This window comes from Equus caballus, chromosome 10 (assembly GCF_041296265.1).
Source record: "Equus caballus isolate H_3958 breed thoroughbred chromosome 10, TB-T2T, whole genome shotgun sequence".
In the NCBI taxonomy this organism is placed as follows: domain Eukaryota; kingdom Metazoa; phylum Chordata; class Mammalia; order Perissodactyla; family Equidae; genus Equus; species Equus caballus.
In genome coordinates, this window is record NC_091693.1 from 49,611,646 (window position 1) to 49,634,337 (window position 22,692).

General features: G+C 39.1%; 1 protein-coding gene across 2 annotated transcripts in view; it reads left to right on the forward strand.

Moving 5' to 3' along the window:
* The first annotated feature begins 5,266 nt into the window (after positions 1 to 5,266).
* CASP8AP2 (caspase 8 associated protein 2) overlaps positions 5,267 to 22,692 on the forward strand; it is a 42,287-nt gene continuing 24,861 nt past the window's right edge. Inside the window, exons 1-3 of one of the 2 annotated variants that reach the window (XM_023649378.2) lie at positions 5,267 to 5,378; positions 18,345 to 18,427; positions 22,359 to 22,427. In XM_023649378.2, the coding sequence (XP_023505146.2) occupies positions 18,373 to 18,427; positions 22,359 to 22,427 (124 nt within the window). In that variant the 5' untranslated portion in view covers positions 5,267 to 5,378; positions 18,345 to 18,372. 2 annotated transcript variants of the gene reach the window in all.

The window sequence follows — 22,692 nt, forward strand, 5'->3', positions numbered from 1 at the left end:
TTTATGATAAAAACTCTGAACAAAATGGGCATAGAAGGAAACTACCTCAACATAATAAAGGCCGTATATGACAAACCCACAGCCAACACCATACTCAATGGGCAAAAACTGAACGCCATCCCCCTGAAAACAGGAACGAGACAAGGATGCCCTCTATCACCACTCTTATTTAACATAGTACTGGAGGTCCTGGCCAGAGCAATCAGGCAAGAAAAAGGAATAAAAGGAATCCAAATAGGGAGGGAAGAAGTGAAACTCTCGCTGTTTGCAGACGACATGATCTTATATATAGAAAACCCCAAAGAATCCACTGGAAAACTGTTAGAAGTAATCAACAACTACAGCAAAGTTGCAGGGTATAAAATCAATTTGCATAAATCAGTAGCATTTCTATACTCCAATAATGAACTAACAGAAAAAGAACTCAAGAACACAATACTATTCACAATCGCAACAAAAAGAATAAAATACCTCAGGGTAAATTTAACTAAGGAAGTGAAGGACTTATATAATGAAAATTACAAGGCCTTTCTGAGAGAATTGGATGACGACATAAGGAGATGGACAGACATTCCATGTACATGGATTGGAAGAATAAACATAGTTAAAATGTCCATTCTACCTAAAGCAATCTACAGATTCAACGCCATCCCCATCAGAATCCCAATGACATTCTTTACAGAATTAGAACAAAGAATCCTAAATTCATATGGGGCAACAAAAGACCCCGAATTTCTAAAGCAATCCTGAGAAAAAAGAACAAAACGGGAGGCATCACAATCCCTGACTTCAAAACTTACTACAAAGCTACAGTAATCAAAACAGGATGGTACTGGTACAAAAAACAGGTGCACAGATCAATGGAACAGAATTGAAAGCCCAGAAATAAAATCACACATCTATGGACAGCTTATCTTTGACAAAGGAGCTGAGGGCATACAATGGAGAAAAGAAAGTCTTTTCAACAAATGGTGCTGGGAAAACTGGAAAGCCACATGTAAAAGAATGAAAATTGACCATTCTTTTTCACCATTCACCAAAATAAACTCAAAATGGATCAAAGACCTAAAGGGAGACCTGAAACCATAAGGCTTCTGGAAGAAAACGTAGGCAGTACACTCTTTGACATCAGTATTAAAAGGATCTTTTCGGACACCATGCCTTCTCAGAGAAGGGAAACAATAGAAAGAATAAACAAATGGGACTTCATCAGATTAAAGAGCTTCTTCAAGGCAAATGAAAACAGGATTGAAACAAAAAAACAATCCACTAACTGGGAAAAAATATTTGCAAGTCATATACCTGACAAAGGCTTAATATCCATAATATATAAAGAACTCACACAACTCAACAACAAAAAACTCAAACAACCCAATCAAAAAATGGGCTGCAGGCATGAACAGACATTTCTCCAAAGAAGATATACTGATGGCCAATAGGCACATGAAAAGATGCTCATCATCGCTGATCATCAGGGAAATGCAAATCAAAACTACACTAAGATATCACCTTACACCCATTAGAATGACAAAAATATCTAAAACTAATAGCAACAAATGTTGGAGAGGTTGTGGAGAAAAAGGAAAACTCATACACTGCTGGTGGGAATGCAAACTGGTGCAGCCACTATGGAAAACAGTATGGAGATTCCTCAAAAAACTAAAAATAGAACTACCATACGATCCAGCCATCCCACTACTGGGTATTTATCCAAAGAGCTTGAAGTCAGAAATCCCAAAAGTCCTATGCACCCCAATGTTCATTGCAGCATTGTTTACAATAGCCAAGACATAGAGGCAACCTAAGTGCCCAGCAACAGACGAATGGATAAAGAAGATGTGGTACATATATACAATGGAATACTACTCAGCTGCAAAACAGAACAAAATCATTCCATGTGCAATAACACGGATGGACCTTGAGGGAATTATTTTAAGTGAAATAAGCCAGCAAGAGAAGGATAACCTGTGTATGACTCTACTCATATGAGGAATTTAAAATTATGGACTAAGAACAGTTTAGTGGATACCAGGGGAAAGGTGGGGTGGGGCGTGGGCACAAAGGGTGAAGTGGTACACCTACAACATGACTGACAAACATTAATGTACAACTGAAATTTCACAAGATTGTAACCTATCATTAACTCAATAAAAAAAAAAAGAAATCATGATTTGGGTCTTTGGTATGTTAATGATGTATTGCTACTGGGATGTTATTGCTTCTAGACTTTAAGGAACAGAAATAAGAAATATATATTTTTAAAAATCATAAATTCATGTTGACATTTCCAGTTTACATATAATAGTGTAGAATTTTCCCCCTAACTTTTTTTATTTTATGTTTGGATCTCTTTTCTCTTTTACTAAATATCTTGCTTCTTAAAAATATTAACATATTACATATTTCTTTATCCTACAATACACAGTTGAATCTTAGTATCCACAGGAGATTGGTTACAGAACCCCCTCCCCCAATACCAAAATCCATGGATGCTCAAGTCCCTTATATAAAATGGCATGGTATTTACATATAACCTACGCACATTCTCCTGCATACTTTATTTTTTATTTTATTTATTTATTTTTTGAGGACAATTAGCCCTGAGCTAACATCTGTCACCAATCCTCCTTTTTTTTGCTGAGGAAGACTGGCCCTGAGCTAACATCCGTGCCCATCTTCCTCTACTTTATACGTGGGACGCCTGCCACAACATGGCTTGACACATGGTGCATAGGTCCACACCCAGGATCTGAACCGGAAAACCCCTGGTTGCTGACGTGGAATGTTTGAACTTAACTGCTGTGCCACCAGTCTGGCCCCTCTCTTGCATACTTTAAATTATCTCTAGATTACTTATAATGCCTATTACAATGTAAATACTACATAAACAGTTGTTATACTGTATCGTTTAGGTAATACTGACAAGAAAAAAGTCTGTACATGCTTAGTACAGATGCAATAGTTGTAGGCCTTTCAATCCATGGTTGGTGAAATCCACAGATGCAGAACCTGTGGATATGATGGCTGACTGCCATAAAATAGTTTCAAATTACAATATTAATTCTAACAAAACTACTCCACGAAGTATACGATTTCTTTGCAGTTCTTTTTGTCCTTAGAATATATCCCACTAATAATGTACAGTCAGAGCACTGTGTTCAAATGTCAGTTGAAACAATTATTTTTGTCTGAGTGGTTATATTTCTCTTGTTGACACAGTTAGGTTCCTTTATTTCAATTTACTTTCAATTTTAGCATTTTTTTTCTTTCTGATTTAATTCAATCTTTGAATGTATGAAACACATGGTTCAAAAGTAAAAGTTTATAAAAAGGAAAACAACACTTTAAATAGGTGAAATATATGCTATGTGAATTATATCTCAACAAAGCTGTTGCTAAAAAAAGGAAGAAAAGCCATGCATATTTGCCTATAAAAAATATTGAAATAGAGGTTTAAGGAAAAAAGCCGTACTCAAAGAAGTCTCCCTCCCGTCTCTATTCCCTGAGCCAGTCTTCTCCCATAAGTTAGCCTTTTCATTAGGTTCTAATTTAGCCTTCAAGTGCTTCTTATGCAACAACAAGCAAATGGATGTACATTCTTTTCCCCATTGTTTCTTACACAAAAGCTGGCATATCACATACACCGCACTGTACTTGTTTTCCCCTTAACACTACACTTCCTAGATTACTCCATAGAAGTGCATAGACGTCTTCTCTATTGCTTCTTTTTTTTTTAAGCAACATTTGCAGTTGCGATTTCAGGCTCCACAAAACATGTAACTGTGTTACATCTCCTTGTTTCTGATAAACAGAAAAAAATACTGATTCCTTCAGTTGACTTCTATAAGTATGCCAAACTGGCATTCACTGAGATCTAGCCAAGTGAAGATCTTTAAACCAATCACTAATTTCTTTTCAGTGTAAAGTATTTAAGAGAGTAACAGTAAAATGAGAGGCTGTGTAAGGAGTTCAATAATAAGACCACTCTTTTCTGGATGATAATTTGGGGGGAAACTTAGTTGTTTTTGAAGTCTACATGCTATGTACTCAGTAAATATTTTTTGATGAATGCCATCATTATGCACCCATGCTGAAAACCAATATTCAATCAATTGCTAAGTTTTGTCGATTTTATCTCCTGAATATTCTAAAATCTATCCCTTCCCTTACCTACCATCTCCTTCTGATTCTAGTTTTCTATAGCCTGGATCACTGTAAGAGCATCTCAAATCCTCTTTCTCAAGGCCAATGGATCTTAATAATGCAAATCAGATCATAACCACCCCAAGCTTAAAATATTTCAGTGGTCCCTCATACCTCATCATTTAAAGGTAAATTCCAAGCTCTTTGACATACATGTAGCTTTTCAAGTTCTGACCCCTGCCTCCCTCTCCAGCCTCACCTCTCACTTTACACTCCCGCAACAGTGAACACCTTGTGTGTTGCACACCCTCTATTTCCCCAGTCTCTACTACCTGGAATGCCTACCTGACTAACTTCTCAGAAGCGAAGCTGATTGGGGGAGAATGTAGGAAGCCAGTGTTCACCCAGAACATATTCTTTCCAATGGGAGCCTTTTCAAAAAATTTAAAAATATTAAGTTGATACGACAGTTGCAAGTTGTTAAAACGGACAAACAGGAGGAAACGGCAAGGGATCGAGATCAAGATCAAGATCTTCAGATGAGGCAGCAGAGGAAGCCAGCTTTGCTTTACTTCCCCACCATTCAACGGCGCAGGCTCTGTGTCTGGAGACTAGACCCTACTGGCTTTTCTGGTTCCTGCAGGTTCTGTAAGACAATTCAGGTATTCTACCCTCTAAAAAGCTTTCCCTCCCACTTCGCTGGATTGGTATCCTCTCCTCAAAGCTCCCAACACCTTGGGCTAAGCTGTCTTCCTATCATCCAGGAAAGTGAGGGCAAAGAACAGCGCTTATTCATTGTTATCGAGCCAGCGCCCAGCATTCGGCTGATACTCAACAGAATTTATAGAATAAACGACTAAATAAACGACAGGGCCTTCTCAGAGCTTACTTTCCCTTTCGTTAAAGAACTCGGACCCAATCCCTACCTCCGCCAAGGCCCGCCCCTTCCGTAGTAAAGCCCCGCCCCGTCTCCGTCCCCGCCAGTTCAGGCCCCGCCCCTTTCCCTTAAACCCGGTCGAAGACTACGGGAGTTTGGCGCCAACCGTGTTTTTTTCCCCCCTCCCAAAGGCGGGAACTAGTTATGTGCGCCGCGGCGTGCTTTGCGTCTGATCTGATTGGCTATGGGCGCTCAATCCCGCCTCCGCGTTCAGATTGCGGCCTGGCATTGGTGGGCATGCCAGGGAGACCTCGGTGTCCAGAAAGGAGCCCGGGCTACCTTGGGCCGGGCAGGGCGGGTAAGTTGTTGTGGGGGTCTGGTCCGTGCCGGGCTGACGGAGAAGAGGTTGCAAGGCGCGGTAGTGCCCCGAGCGAAGGCCGGCGGCGTCTGGGAAGCCAAGGAGTCGCAGGGAGCGGCGGAGTCGGGTGTGTGGGGGGGGTTGCCTGATGTCCAGGGCCCGCAGGTATCCGCGTTCTCGCTGCCCGCGGTGCAGCTCTTGGGCTCTCACTCAAGTTCCTCTGTGGTCCCTCGGGAGGGTCCAGGCGGGGGCTGGGAGCGAGCGCACGTCGGAATTGCCCTTTCGACCGCTGCTCTCGCCCCTCCCCCGCAAAACCCAATTTCATCTTGGAATGTAGTCTTAAAGGCTTTCGGATGGGATTCTCTGGAGGAATGGGTTTTTCCGAAGTGTCAGGTGGTCCTTGAGGTTCGTTGTTTCCGGTGGTCATTGACGTTGGTTGTTTCGGAGACTGCTGTGCCCTGAGAAGTTGTCTTGATCTCCACAGCGCCTAGAACCGTACCTGACACACAGTAGGCCCTAACGCAGATGCTAATATAGAATTCACAGAATCTAGGATTTGTGCGTCAGGGATCAAGTTGGTATTGACTCGGATTCTTCCCTGGTCTTTCCCATTCTCCACAGCTCCAGCTCCAAACTTTTCGCCTGTCCTCAAGGCCCCTGCCCCATCTCAGTCATTGTCTCCTTGATTGGAGGGGGACAGAAACTCTCAGGGCAAGAATCTCCCCACTCTCACCCCAGTCATCTTCTAGCGTTTCTTGCCATTTTACAAGAGATGGCCTTCTTTCAAAAAAATTGTACTTTTCTCCCTAATGAATCTTCTTGATTTTCTCACCTGGCTTTAGAGACAGAGCTGGGATCTCATTTCAGATCTGGCACGAAATAGCTGTTTGACCTTGGGGCAAGTTTGTTAATCATCTGTATCTGTTTCCTCATCTGTAAAATGGGAAAAAGAGTAGTATGCATCTCATGGGACTTTTGGGAGAGTTTTAAATAAGTTAATAATATATTTCGTGCTTTTAGGTCAGTGCCTGGCACATAGTGTTCAGTATATGTAGTGTTTATTGTTATTTTCCCCTTATATGTTCTTCAGGAATCTTACAGTGTTAGATTTGAGCCTAAAAATACACTATCCTGCTCCCCTGGCTTTTTCCTGTTTTTCTCTACTAATGCTTACTTCATTCCCTCAGTTTGGTTTTTTTAAAGAAAACTTCCTTTAGAGTGTCTTTTTAAGACATTGTCCTATCACAAAAGACCAGCTTTGCTTTCATGTCTGAATCCATTGGAATTGTTCCTCAAAAGATTATGAGTGAGCTTGCAACTCTTTTCTTTCATCATCATGGTTCTCAACCGTTAAAATTTTGCCTGTACACTTTTCATAGGTGCAACACTCCTATCAGTAGCACCTCTCATTATATATCGAGCTCCTCAACTGGGAGAAGGTGAGAGCAAGTGTGAAAAGGCCCCTCTTCCCAAGAGATTCTGATACGTAATCCTTCTCCGCTCCCTTCTCCCTTCCTTTCCAGGAGAATCACTGGCCTTTGTGATTTCAAGAGAGTAATCTCAACTATGCCAATTATGTCTTGTCTTCAGTCCTACATACTCCAGTTTCCAGGAGTCTATAGATATCTTCGTTTGGATGTCCTACAGATAATTCAGCACATCTTCTTTGGTTCTCCATTTCAGTTAAAAGCATGTACTACCTTACTATCAAAGCTAGAGTAAGTGTCTTTAATAAGTTGGGAATTTCATTTATTCCCAACAGTTTTTTTTTTATTACCTGCCAACCTGCCAGGCCCTATGCTGAGAGCTGGGGATGCAACGGTGAACAGCACAGAGCCAGTCCTGGTCTTCATGAAGCTTACAGTCCAGTGGCTGGGATGGACATTTCTCCAGGAATCCCACAAAAATGTAATCATAAACTGAGAAGAGGCCATGTAGAGAAAGGAGACAGTGGTATAAGAATATATAACAGAGTGCCTAACCTCGTGGAGACAGAGGATAGCCAGGGAAGGCTCAAACATTACTTAAACCAAAATATCAAAGGTGATTTAAGTGAAGATAGAGCTTTGAGGAAAGAGCACTGCTTGCAGAGGCCCTGCGGTGGGAGGGAACAAACAGCATGTTCAAGGAGCTGAAAGACTGCTGAGGAATGGGGCAGAACGATGCAGACTAACACTGCAGGGTGGGCAGAGGCCAGGTCACTCAGGGCTTAGTAAGCAGAATTGTGACAAAATTTGTTTTTTAACCTAAAATCAGCAGGAAGCACTGAAAGGTTTTAAACAGAGGAGTGAACCTTACCAGATTTGCAATTTTGAAAGACAGCTCAGGCTGTGGTTTTGAAGTGATCAAGAATCGACATTTGAATACGTTTTCCATTAAATCTTTTTGATTCTGCCACGGAAATCTCTCAGATCTGCTTCTTGTCTTTATTCCACTTCTGCTAACTTAGTCATACCCTTCAGTGTCTCCTGCACTGTTTTAATAGTCTTTTCTGTCTCCCTTGCCACTAATGTTTTCTATACTCTTCTTGCTAGAGTTAAATTTCTGAAATGCAGATTTCGTTATGATATTCCCCTGCTTTAAAAACCTTCAATGCTTTCCCCATTCCCTGCTGGATGAAGTCTAAGTATCTTAATTGTGTAATACGTCACCTGACTTTTCTAAAATCTCATTTCTTAGGTTCTAATCTGTGGGTATTCACACCCAGACTTGCTTGTGAGCTCATGGATAAATGTGGGGAGATGGTGTCAAGAATTGTGTTTGCAATTCAGGAGCTCAGTTTCATTGAACCTTGGCATTTTGGAAACCTTGGGATAGTGAATGATGGGGCTAGAAAGGTAGGTACCAGTCCATATCAAAGTAAGGAGTTTGGACTTATTCAGTAGACATTGGGAAGTAAGGGAAAGCAGGAAGTGATATGAGCAGGACTGCTTTAGAAGAACTAACTCAGCAGTTGTGTGTAGCATGTAATGTGGAGAGTGGAGATAATTAGATAGCTATAGTGAGAGACGGACACAGATTCAGATGGCAAGAATGAGCGTAAATGGGAGAAACATTGCAGAGTAGCGTCAGTAGTCTATTAGGGAATGCTAGTGCTACTCAAGGAAGTAGAGATGTCAGGAGGGGACAGATGTTGATGGAAAGATGATCTTTTTTGGTTTTGGACTTGGTAAGCTTGGACATAACAGCAAAGCGTTTATTAACTTTGACATCTTAGTACTGACTATTGGTTTGTATTTTAGTACAACCATTTCCTAATTTTCTTTTTTTTTTTAAAGATTGGCACCTGAGCTGAGATCTGTTGGCAGTCTTTTTTCTTTTCTTTTTCTTCTCCCCAAAGTCCCCCAGTACATACTTGTATATTTTAGTTGTAGGTCCTTCTGGTTGTGCTATGTGGGATGCCACTTCAGCATGGCCCAATGAGTGGTACTAGGTCTGTGTCGAGGATCCAAACCGGCGAAATGCCATGCTGTTGAAGCAGAGCGCGTGAACTCGACCACTTGGCCACGAGGCCAGCCCCAAATAGCTCCTAATTTTCAAGCACTCTGAGGGGGCAGCAGAGGAGTCTATAAATGTGATCTGGTACCCTTACTGTGGCAGTACTTGCTCTTTATCCTCTACCTGCTTGTGTTTGCCCATCAAGTGTTTAACCCAAAGAGATAAATTTTTTTTGCAGTTGTAGAAAAGAAGATATTGATGTCCAGGAGTTCATCACCTTAGGAAAGTATTCAACTACATTTTTTTTTCTCCCCAAAGCCCCAGTATATAGTTGTATATCCTAGTTGTAGTCATTCTAGTTCTTCTGTGTGGAATGCCACCTCAGCATGGCTTGATGAGTGGTGTGTAGGTCGGTGTCCAGGATCCAAACTGGTGAACCCCGGGTCGCTCAAGCGAAGTGTGCAAACTTAACCACTTGGCCAAGGGGCCAGCCCCTCAATTACATTTTTGTAAGTGCCCAGTAGCATTTAGAGCTAGTTAAGTGTTATTGAAATTGTAGTAACCACAGTTCTGTGAAATCCTCTCTGTGAGCTTTTCGTGGTAAATGAGACTGTAAGATAAATTTGTTTTGTTTAAGCCACTAAATTTGTGGTAATTAGAGCGGCAGTAGGAAACTAGTACACTGAGTCATGCTATGCATATTTCCTTTACTCTAATAGACACATGTGGCTAGTAGTTACCATATTGGACAGCTCAGATATAGAACATTTTTGTCATCATAGAAAGTTGTACTGGACAGCACTGGTCTAAAATAATAGTTCTCAAAGTGTGGTCCGTGGGCCAGCAGCGTGGCCTGGGAACATTTTAGAAATGCAAATTCTGAAGCCTCAACCCAGATCTACGGAATCAGAAACTTTGGGGATGGAGCCCATCAACCTTGCGTCTTAGCTTCTCCAGGTGTTCTTGAAGCATGCTAAAATCTAAGAACAACTTCAGAGAGCAAATGATTGCAATAGAGGTTGCTCAGTGTAATAATAATGCATTCAGTGTGTCAGTAGAATAAGGGAATGGGGATTAACTATGTCAGTAGAAAAGCGTCTTCTCTTTTATGGTAGCTGGGTTTAGGAAGGGGATGAGCAGTCCAGGTAAAGAAACAGAATGAGCAAGATATTGTGGAATTGAAGTACATGGCCTAGTGTAGAAGCTGTAGGTACAGACATTTCTGCTCTAATACTATGTGCATTCTTGAAAAACCTTTGGTTCTGCAACTCACAGAGTTTATGGGAAAAATAGGGGCAGAATACTCAAAACCTATCTACCCATGTTACTAGAACACCAATAGGAACAATAACAATTTTAAAAGATTGGCATAATTAAGAAGACATGTTAAATTCCTAATAGATAAATGTCTCAGTAAATACAGGTCTTTTTCTCAAGAAAAAAGAAAGATGAAGATAGCTTGATGGAGTGAGAAATAAGGAAGGATTGAGGCTGTTGATGTGTGGAGACAAGAACAGAGGGACATAAACCTCAGAGGTTGTAGGTGTAGGGGCAGTGCAAGTTTGATGTGAAATGTTGTGAGGCAGACCGGATGGCTGTGGCTCACTCCCTTATGTTTGGGTCCCCCAAACTGCTACAAAGATTGAGGAAGACCATGCTTATACTCTTGCAAGACAAAGCCTGTTGCTGTACTGAGACGAGGAGAGGACATGATGGGCGTCTAGGGAAAGGACTTAATATACAGGACTAGATTCCTTCAGGGCTGTCTGCATTTAGCTGCTACTAATTAATGGTGCGAAGCTTTAACAGCCTGGGCAGAACTCTGAACCAACGTAATTTTGGCATTATACTGGCATCATTTCTCTATTTCTCAGTAATGTGTACGCTAACTTGCATTGTAGCAGCATGTGCTATGGTGGTACAGAATCTGTCGTGTGGCCAACTAGGGTAGGTGAGGGGAGTAGTGTGAGATAGTTGGAAAAGTAGTGATAGTTATTTCTGGAAAGGCCTTGGGTTCTGTGCTAGGAAAGCTTAACTCAGTAATATTGTTTTGGGTAGTTTTAGGAAGATTTCTGACATGGGAGTGAAACACAGGCCAGATATAAACAGGATTAATTTTGGCTTCAGTGTGGAAAATGGTAAGAGGAAAAAGATACTGGTAGTATGAAAACTAGCTGTGAGATTTTTATAATAATTTTTTTGGCCTTTTTTTATTGAGGTAACATTAGTTTATAATATTATATAAATTTCAGGTGTACACCATTATATTTTGACTTCTGTGTAGACATCATGTTCACCACTCAAAGACTAATTACCATCTGTGACTGTACACATGTGCCCTATTACCCCTTTCTCCTCACCCCTCCCCCCTTCCTCTCTGATAACCACCAATCTAATCTCTGTATCCATGTGCTTATTTGTTGTAGTTTTTATCCTCCAGTTATGAGTGAAATCATACAGTATGGTATTTCACTTTCTTCGGCTTACTTAGTTTGCTTAGCATAATACCCTCGAGGTCCATCCGTGTTGTTGCAAATGGCAAGATTTCATCTTTTTTTTTATGGCTGAGTAGTATTCCGTTGTGTATATATACCACATCTTCTTTATCCATTCCTCTGTCGATGGGGACTTAGGTTGTTTCCAAGTCTTGGCTATTGTGAATAATACTTCAATGAACATAGGGGTGCAAATATCTTTTCCCATTCATGTTTTCGTGTTCTTTGGATAAATGCCCAGAAGTAGAATAGTTGGATCATGTGGTAGTTCTAATCTTAATCTTTTGAGGAACCTCCATATTGTTTTCCATAGTGACTGCATCAGTTTACATTGCCACCAGCAGTGTATGAGGGTCCCTTTTCTCCACACAGTTAAGTTCGCATGTTCCGCTTCTCGGTGACCCAGGGTTCGCCGGTTCTGATCCCGGGTGCAGACATGGCACCACACCGCTTGGCAAAAAGCCATACTGTGGTAGGTGTCCCACGTATAAAGTAGAGGAAGATGGGCACGGATGTTAGCTCAGGGCCAGTCTTCCTCGGCAAAAAGAGGAGGATTGGCAGTAGTTAGCTCAGGGCTAATCTTCCTCAAAAAAAAAAAAAGGTAAATTTGAGAGACTTAAAAATTAAATCACTAAGAATTTGTGACTGCTTGAGAATGAGTTTGGAGAGAAGGAAAGAGTCAAAGATAACAGAAGCTCATAGCTGAGAGTGAATTTAGGCAGGAGATGATTGATTGTTGATACTTCCTATATCCAGGCATTTACGCTGTTTGATTTTTTCCATGATTATGCCTTACATAAACATTCTTTTCATTCTCACCCTCTCCATCTTGAGTTAAGTCTTATCATGGACTCTTAGAGCAGCCTCCTTCCCAGTTTCTTTTCCTATACTTTTGTCTTTCTAGTTCATTCCACACATTAATCTTGCTATTTCATTTCTTTATACCAGTGTTTCTAACTCAAACCTTCAGTGCTTCTCTCTTCTGAAAATTCAGGACCAGACTCCTTGGTCTGACATTTAGTATCTTCTGTTTGACTCTAAAGAAATTTGTCATTCTGTTTTTTTTTTTTTTTTGAGGAAGATTACCCCCGAGCTAACATCTGCCTCCAATCCTCTTTTTGCTGAGAAAGATTGGCCCCGAGTTAACGTCCGTGTCCATCTTCCTCTACTTTATATGTGGGATGCCTGCCACAGCATGGCTTTGATAAGTGGTGCCATGTCCACGCCGGAATCTGAACCCGTGAACCTGGGGCTGCTGAAACAGAGCACGTGAACTTAACTGCTATGCCGTTGGGCTGGCCCCCAGAAATTTGTCAGTCTTATCTCCCAATCCTGTTCTATCTGAGGTCCGTTCCAACTAGGCTGTTTCATTTATAGTTCTCCATGTATGCCTTTCCTCCAAGGTTAATGGTGTTCTAATTTGGAATCTACGCATCTCCCCAGATACCTCTCACTCCTCTATTGATAGGCGAGTCCTTCCTCTACAAAGCAAGTCATCAGCAATGTGTGTGCTTTTATTCTCCACACCTTTGCCAACGTTTGGGAGCGGATAGTGGCTAGAAGAGGGCGTGAGGAGTACTTCTAGGGTGCTGGTAATGATTTGTTTTTTGATCTGAGTGGTAGTTATATGGATGTGTTCAGTTTGTGAAAAATCAGAGGACTGTATACTTATGATTTGTGCTTTCTTCTGTATTTATGTTATACTTCAATAAAAAGTTTACTCCCTCCCCGTCAAAATAAAAGATGTCCTGACTGTGCTAGGCCCTTTGTACTTCAATTTGAATTTTATGGTCAGCTTATTAAATTTGACTGGAATTGCTTTGAGTTTATAGGTAAAGTTGGGGAGAACTGCCAAATTTGATGTTGAGTTTTCCTATATATGATTGAGATATATTCTGTCCTGTATTTAGACAGAGGTAGACTGCCTGCTTTTGTAAACAGAGTTTTATTAGAACACAGTCACACCTGTTTGTTTACATGTTGTTTGTAGTTGCTTTTGAGCTACAGTGGCCAAGTTAAATAGTTGTGCCAGACGAGATGGACTGTGAGCCTAAAATAGGTACTTTCCGGTTGTTTAAGAAGAAAAGGTTTCTAGACCCCTGATTTAGATCTTTTGTTATTTTCTCCATAAAGGTCTTGGACATTTTGTATTAGATTAACTATGTACTTTATGGTTTTATTGTTGTAAATAATATCTTTTTATTAGTTATGTTTTAAAACTCTTTGCTAGCATATAGAAAAGCTATTGCCTTTTTTTGTTTTTTAAAGATTTTGGGGCCTGCCCCAGGGTTTCACCGGTTCGGATCCTGGGCGCGGACATGGTGCCGCTCATCAGGCCATGTTGAGGCAGCGTCCCACATACTACAACTAGAAGGACCCACAACTGAAATATACAACTATGTACTGGGGGGAATTTGGGGAGAAAAAGCAAAAGAAAAAAAGAAGATTGGCAACAGTTGTTAGCTCAGGTGCGAGTCTTTAAAAAAAAAAAAATCTCATTAAAGATTTTATTTTTCCTTTTTCTCCCAAAGCCCCCTGGCACATAGTTGTGTATTTTCTTTTTCTTTCTTTCTTTTTTTTTTTTTTCCGAAGATTTTATTTTTTTCTTTTTTCTCCCCACAGCCCCCGGTACATAGTTGTATATTCTTAGTTGTGGGTCCTTCTAGTTGTGGCATGTGGGACGCCACCTCAGCGTGGTTTGATGAGCAGTGCCATGTCCGCACCCAGGATTAGAACTGGCAAAACCCTGGGATGCCGGTAGAGCACTCGAACTTAACCACTTGGCCAGGGGGCCAGCCCCCCATAGTTGTGTATTTTCAGTTGTGGGTCCCTCTAGTTGTGGCATGTGGGATGCCACCTCAGCGTGGTCTGACGAGCGTTGTGTGGGTCCAGTCTCAGGATCTGGTCCCGGGCTGCTGGAGTGGAGTGCAAGAACTTAACCTTACATCACTGGTCCGGCCCCCTTTGCCCAGTTTTGATGTCTAAACTGTACTAACTTTATAAAATTATTTGTCTCTTAGCCTTTTTTTCCTCATTCTCTTGTCTTAAATCTATTATGTTTTCTCTCTTCTTTAAAGGTGTATTAGAGAATTTTCCTGTAAAACTGTCTGGGTTTAGTCATTTCTTTATGAGTAGATCTAACTACTATATCAAATTATTTAATCATGCTAGATATGTCTTTGTTTTCTATTTCTTCTTGAGTCAGTTTTGGCCATTATGTTTTTCTGAAAAACTGTCAATTTCATTGAGCTTTCAATAGTATTTCAATAATTTAATCTCTGCTATGTATGAAGCTGTCGCTCCTTTTTTATTCCTAATGTTTCTGCCTTCTTGCTTTTACTTGATTAGTTAAGCCAGGCATATGCCTATTTAATTTGTCTTTTCAAAGAGCCAGCATTTATTGTTATTCGTCTTTATAGTGTTTATTTCTTTGTATTAATCTTTGTTCTTTCTGTGTTTCTTTCTTTGGGTTTACTTCGTTCTTTTTCTTTTTTTTTCTTTTGCTGTACAAAAGAAAATGTTTTCTTTTGTTTGTAAATTTTCAAAGGAACTGGGAAATTTGAAAGTGCATTGTTAACTTCGAGTTTTATTGGTCTTGATAAAAGCACTTCTGTGGTATTTGTTGAAACTTGCTCTATCTTGATAGATAGTTTTTATAAATGTGCTTGAAAGTAACATCAGTTCTCTTAATTATTGCATGCAGGGATATAAAATCATCAGATCAAACCTGCCAATTTCATATTCAGAGCTGTGTCTCTAAATTTCTTTAACTGCTTGATCAGCATAGCAAAGTGTGTTAAAAATCTCTATTGTGACTGTTTACCTGTATTGGACAGGATCCAATAAGGAGGCAAAAACTACGTGGTAATTTGAAAAGAGAAAGCTTAGTGTAACGAATTATTAACAGAGGATTGGAGTAACTGAGAATTGGTTAATAAGAGTTAAAGATAACTCTAAAGAACATGGGAATAACAGATATAGGGAGCAGCCACCATCTCTAGAGTTGAGATAGATCATCCAAAGAAGAGCTGTCTTCCCCCTCATTGGAAAGAACTGGGGCTACCTGGATGATGGAGAAGTTGCTAAGTGCCTTGCTGGTGACACTGCTTTGAATCTGACAGAGGAGGTGCATAGGGAAGCTCCTGGATGCTACTGGCTGTCAAGTGCTGGGGGATCCAAGAGTTGGAGAAGCTGCCATCTCCATGAGCCTGGCAGGAGAAAGTGTATCCTGCAGGAGCCTATTGTAATGGAAACCTCATTTATAGGAGGCAAGCATGTAGAAAAATTGTGCCCTGTGGGAGCCTAGTGCTGGAGAAACTGTCTGCTGCAGGAACCGAATGCTGGTGAAAGCATGCTCTGCAGGAGCCTGGCTAGCCAGGCTCACTGAAACTAGGAAGAGAAACCTCTTTGGCAGTGTGCCTCCAGCAGTCTCTAATGACAAAGCTTAACATCGTGCCAGTTAGCAAAGGAGAAATATTTACAAAGCCCGTCTCCATTATCACAGAAGGGTGCATTTGGAATTGAGCGGCATGATAATTGCCACAGTTCCTTTAACTTTTTATGTATACATAGTGAGAAACCACATATATAACTTCTTTTGATGACTTCTTTATATTACGATATATATTATTCTCAGAAATAACTTTGAAGAACTTTTCTTTTTGTTGAGGAAGATTTGCCCTGAGCTAACATCCATTTCCAGTCTTCCTCTTTTTTTGCTTGAGGAAGATTTGCCCTAAGCTAACATATGTGCCAGTCTTCTATTTTATATGTGAGTCACTGCCACAACTGATGAGTGGTGTAGGTCCGCACCTAGGCACTGAACCTGAGCCGCTGAAGCATAGTGCACTGAACTTAACCACTAGGCCGGCTCATTGAAGAACTTTTAATGCAACATGTGATATGACTAAGAAATAAGCAGTCACTTTCTCTTAAATTTATGAGCAATTTTTTTGTGTGTGAGGAAGATTGGCCCTGAGCTAACTTCTGTTGCTAATCCTCCTCTTTTTGCTTGAGGAAGATTGTTGCTGAGCTACCATCTGTGCTAATCTTCCTCTGTTTTGTGTGGGATGCTGCCACAGCATGGCCTGATGAGTGGTGCTAGGTCTGCGCCTGGGATCTGAACCTGTGAACCCTGGGCCACCAAAGTAGAGCGTGCATACTCAACCACTATGCCACCGAGCTGGCCCCTATAAGTAATTGAAAAAAAATACCTTCTTTGGTGGGGGGCATAGAGATTAAGATGTGGAGACAATGGTCCCACCCACAAACAAATGGAGAAAAACTTAAGACAGATGAGAGACAAAAGATCCAGGATTTGTCGGGACTTTTATGTTTATTTCTTAGTTTTAGCTCACTAGGCCAAGTAGAAATTTTTTTTTTTCAGGTAATTCCTGCCAGTAATAAAAATTAAACCTGTGAAACAATATGCAATGAAAACTTTTGGTCTGTTTGATCTGTGTTTAACCAGATCATTAGATTAGCTGATTTCCATTCTGTAAAAACGCCGTTGACTGATGCTCCCCACTCCACACGACAGTTTCTAACTAGTAGTAGATTACTCTTAGGAAGCCTGAGTTTCTGCCCCACTGGTTGAATTTTGCTTTACCAAGAGTCAGTTGCATTATTTGCTAAATATAATCAGGCCATTTGTACCTTTTGTTATTATTGTACAGTCTATATTATAACAGTTAATTAATCAAATCAGCTTATCGGAGAAAAGGTTGGAATGGCAATGTGGGGAATGAAGAAGGAATGAAGAAAAAAAGATATATACCTTAATTTTATTTAACAGAGTGACATAAATTCTCTCTCTTGTGGTAGAACCATGGACATTTCTTTGAATGTGAATCCAGTGATTAGAGTTCTGACTTCTTTCGTGCATAGATCATACCCATAAGACATTATTATGATTTGCAGCAGTTTTTTCATTAAAGTGGAGTAAGAACTTAGATACTTGTGAATCCTTCTGAGTACAGGCTAGATTTCTTCTTCCAGTATTTTGGGTTATTTCACCTTCACTTGATTTGACAAGCAGTTATGTATGTGTCTTGCTACTTATGAGTCTTTCCAAAGCACTCGGCCTAGTTTTTACTGGAAAATTACCCTTTGGTAATGTGATCTTTCATCATACTATTATTTAGAAAAATAAGGAAACACACATAGTTTGATTTGGTAATAAATGCACCTGGCTGTTGGTAAGTGTATATCTCAATTGGTGGGAGCAGAAATATGCAGGTGCAGGTACCCTTAACGACCCCCAGTAGCCACAGTGGCCATAGTTCATTGACCATAAGCAGCATTCCTCAGGTTTTACTGGCAGAATGGAGAATGTCATATAATTCTGATGTTTTTTTTACTGTTTTAGATTTTTATGTTGCTTCCAATCTTGCCACTACAAACAGCACTGCATTAAATATTCCTGTACACATATTTTTGTAATCATGTGCTTGTATATCTGTAGAACAAATTACTAGATATGAAATTGTTGGATTAAAGAGTATTTAAAAAGTATTGATAGCCATTGCCAAATTGCCTCCATGCAGCTTGTTCAGTATACATTTGAGTGATGTATGAGAGTACTTCTTTTCCCACACCTTTACCAACCTAGTATGGTATCAAATTGTTTGCTGTTTGCCTGTCTTACTATCTTACTGATGAAAACGTGTGTCTGGAGTCTCTAAGACCACCCCCAGGTTTGATGATTTGCTAAGAAGACTCACAGAACTTACCATATAGTTGTACTTATTTAATGGCTTATTTTAGTATAAAAATTAATTTCTATTTTTGTCTAATTTATAAAATTAATGTCATTTACTTCATGACACGGCTTAACCATACCAGCAACTTTAAGGTTTTTGTCTTAGAGAGTTGGCTTTTGGAAAGTGTTAATCTTTTTTTGAAATCACGGTAGTGAGGGAACTTATTCAATATATCCAAATTTGAAAGTTGCTTTTTAATTTAAAGCTTGCTTTATTCTCTGAATTGTGAGGTTGATTTTAATAGTGGAAAATCTTTATGTTTGATACTTTAGATGGCGACTATCAAAAGGAAATAGGATCATGGCAGCAGATGATGACAATGGTGATGGAACAAGTTTATTTGATGTCTTTTCTGGTAAGAGCTCATTTTAATTCTTTCTAAATTTATTTATTTAATTACAAAATCATTTACTAATTCTTATTGAAAAAAACTGTCATTATGAACTTTTTCTCCCCACACGTAAATGAGTCAGTACAGTAAAGTGCCTGGCAGATAGGAAGTGCTTAGTAAATCTTAGCCTCTTAAATGTAGTAAAATTAGCAGCTTTGCCAATAAAAGTGGTAATGACTTTTATTGTCATATCCAAAAAAATGTGTTTGTTACTCTTGAAGTTAATGCTTCCCGTAGGTGCGGTCCTGCTTGTTTACTCTTGTTCAGGGAAAAATTGACAGTCACAGTGAGTGATTAGTTTGCGAGAGATAACTGAGACCTGGTGGTAAAATAAGCTCATAGATTACAGATAAATTCAATAATATGCAGAATATAAATGTCCAAATCCTGACATAATATTTATCTGATTCTTTTGTCTTGTTATATTATCCCAAGCAACCTCATTAAATTTTTTGAGATTATAGATGTATATTTATTGACTAGAATTATGATTACTCTGTTATAGAATGAAAAAGGCAGTTGTAAAACATGCCTAGTAGAATTCCATTTTTGCTTAAAATATATGTTTTTTTAAAAGTAATATTCATAGATATGGAAGAATTCACACGAAATATGGCCATCATAACCACTCTGGGTAGTGTTGTTTTTTGGTGTTACTTGTTTTTTGCTGATGTAGTTTCAAATTGTTACATTGCTATGTAATTCTCTGTTTCTTTTTTTGTAAGGAAGATTGGCCTTGAGTTAATATCTGTGCCAATCTTCCTCTACTTTGTATGTGGGATGCTGCCACAGCATGGCTTGATGAGCGGTGAGTAGGTCTTCGCCTGGGATCCAAACCTGTGAACCCTGGGCCACTGAAGCGGAGCGTGCAAACTTAACCATTATGCTACTGGGCCAGGCCCTGTAATTCTCTTAAGATAATCTTTTTTTTTCTTTGAAAAATTCTAAGCCAATAGAAAAGTTGAAAGTATAATATAATGAACACCTTTACTTTTCACCTAGATTCACAGTTAACTTTTTTTTAATTGAGGTAATGTTTTATAACATAAATTTCAGGTGTACATCATTGTATTTTGATTTCTGTGTAGATTATATCATGTTTGTCACCCAGTGACTACTTACCATCTATCACCACACACACGTGCCCAGTCTCACAGTTAACTTTTATTACATCTGCAGCTCTTATTATTTTGAAGGACGAAACTGTATCATTAATCTTGTTTGCTGGAAACGGCTGTCTTCATTTCTACATGTTATTGTCTCTCAAGTTCCTGTCCATGTGCGTACATGTTTTGATAATCACAGCCACGGCGTGTGTTTTGCTTTGCATTTTACTTTTTACCACTTAACAGGATTTCACAAAAATTTTTATTGCTTCCTATAACATTTTTGTAATTGTCTTTTATTTGTTTGGAAATAATTTGAAACTTAAAAGTTTCAAGACAACATACAAAGAACCTTTTACCCAGTTTCTTCCCAATTTACCTCTCGTTAATTTTTTTTTTCTGAGGAAGATTCACCCTGAGCTAACATCTGTTGCCAGTCTTCCTCTTTTTGTACGTGAGCTACTGTAATGGCATGGCCATTGGCAGACAAGTGGTGTAAGTCCGCTCCTGGGAACTGAACCTGGGCCACTGAAGTGGAATACATTCAACCACTAGGCCACTGGTGCTGGCTCCCTCTTGTTAATATTTTATACCAGTGGCTTTATCATCATACACATCCTCTCTTTTGAAATACATGTACACACCCACAATTTTTCATGATTTATTAGAGAGTAAGTGGCATACATAACATATTTTACCCCCAAATACTTAAGTGTGTATTTCATAAGAAAAAGTTGCTTTTCTTACATAACAATGGCAGTTATCAATTTCAGTAAATTTAACACTGACACAGTACTTTTATTTATAAATGCCATTTTCATTCCAATTTTATCAGTTAACCCAATAGTGTCCTTTATTATTGTGATTGGATTTAGATTTATCATTTTAATATTTCATTTTAGTTTGTCTCATCAGATTTTTTCTTTCTGATTTTCTTGCCTTCTTTCAAGTATTATTTGAATATATTTGAGAATTTCATTCTAATTTGTATATTAGCTTTTTGGCTATACCTCTTTGCATTATTTTTTAGTGGTTGCTCAAGGGATTGCAATATATATCTTTAACATTTTGCAGTCTCCTTGTTAGTATCATACCTTTTCACCTAAGATGTAGAATCTCATATGTGTGGTTACATTTGACCTCCATCCGTCCGTTTATGTTAAAGATGTCATAAACTGTACAATACAATGCTTTAATTTTTACTTTAAACCATTCTATATATATTAAGGAAATTAAGAAGAAAAATTAGTCTTTTATATTTACTTAATTATTTACCATTTCTAATTCTTCTAGTATCCCTCTAGTATCATTTTCCTCCCTGTTCTCTGTTTTTTCTTCTGGGACTCCAGATATATAACATGTGAAGACTTTTGGTGATTATCCTATAGGTTACTAAAACTTTTTTTTTTTCAATTTTTTCCTCTCTGTTCTTCAGGTAAGTTCATTTTTATATCTATCTTCAAGTTCACTGGCTCTTTTGTCAAGCACATTCAGTGAATTTTTTTACATTAGATATGGTAGTTTTCAGTTTTAGGATTTTTATTTGGTTTTGGGATTTTTCTTTGTTTCTTTTGTTTCTATTTCTCTGCCAAGATTTCCTATGTAGTAATTTTGGATTGCATTCTGGACATTGTAAATGTGATGTTATAGAGACATTGGATTCTGTTATATTTCTCTAAAGAGTGGTGGTGTTTTTAATTTTAGCAGATATTTAACTTGGCTGAACTTAAACTTCTGTCTTCCCTATGGTGGATAGCAGCTGAAATATCTGTTCAGATTCTTTAGCTTTAGCTGGACTTTTGGAGTTGTAACCTTTACTTGTGTAGTTTGGGGGTCACTCAGAGATTTGGGGGCACAATTTGGGGAGTCCCCTCTGTGGCGCTCTGAATTTCTTCTCTTACTTTCTATTTGCTGTTATCATTCCCAAAGTTTTTTCTCTGGTTCTTCAAGCTATTAGGACTAGGGGTTTCCATCTGAGTTTTCACTGCCCAGTTTTAGGGCTCCGACTAGGGCCTATATTTCCACAAAAAAATTGTTATAAAAGGGGGCTAGGGAACTCATGCAGCGCTGTTTTCTTCTTTCAGATGTTGTCTGCCTTCCAGTTTTTGCCTGCTGTGGGCTGCTCTCTGCATTTTCAGATGGCTTTTTTTTTAAATTGACTTGTAATTTATATATAACATTATATGAGTCTCAGGTATACATTGAAATGATTTGATATTTATATGTATTGTGAAATGATCACTACAATAGAGCGTTTGACTGCAGATAGCTTTTGATATTTTGTTTAGAGTTTATAGTTGTTATCTGCAGGAGAATTGATCTAATAGAAACTACTCTGCTATTCCTCGAATTGGAGCCTTTTCACTAGTATATATTTGAAGGTGAGTTTTTAAGTCTAAATCTGAGGTAATCGAGTCATAAATCTGTGTGCTAAGATCTTCCTGTTTATAAGGATGTATAAAAACTTCTAGGGGGCTGGCCCGGTGGTGGAGTGGTTAAGTTTGAGCACTCTGCTTCGGTGGCCTGGGGTTTGCAGGTTCAGATCCTGGGTGCGGACCTACACACTGCTCATCAAGCCATGCTGTGGTGGCATCCCACATACAAAATAGAGGAAAATTAGCAACAGATATTAGCTCAGGGCCAATCTTCCTCACCAAAAACAAACAAACAAAACAAATAACCCCCCCAAAAAATGTCTAAACAGTTTCCCTTTTTGGCACAGAGTAGGAATGGAAAAACTTCACTAAGTGCGTGAAGTCAGTTTTAACTAGTCTTTGATTTTCTTGCAGCTTCTCCTCTTAAAAATAATGATGAAGGTTCTTTGGACATATATGCTGGGTTGGACAGTGCTGTTTCTGGTATGTAAATTCTATAATAAAATAGTTTCATTTTGTTTGGTCAGTCCATTGGAAGTGTTTATTTTATTGTTACAAAATCTTGGCGTAAACTACTGAACAATCGGCCCATTCTTTCACATGATTACACTCAGGTGATTATTTTTTTGCCCAAAGCTTGATCACTGAAACAAATTAGCACTCAGGTTTGTTATTCATTTAGCTCTCAGATTTAATTGGACCTTGTGCAAAAATATTTTGTACCATTGAAAAGCAGCTGGTGGTGGTG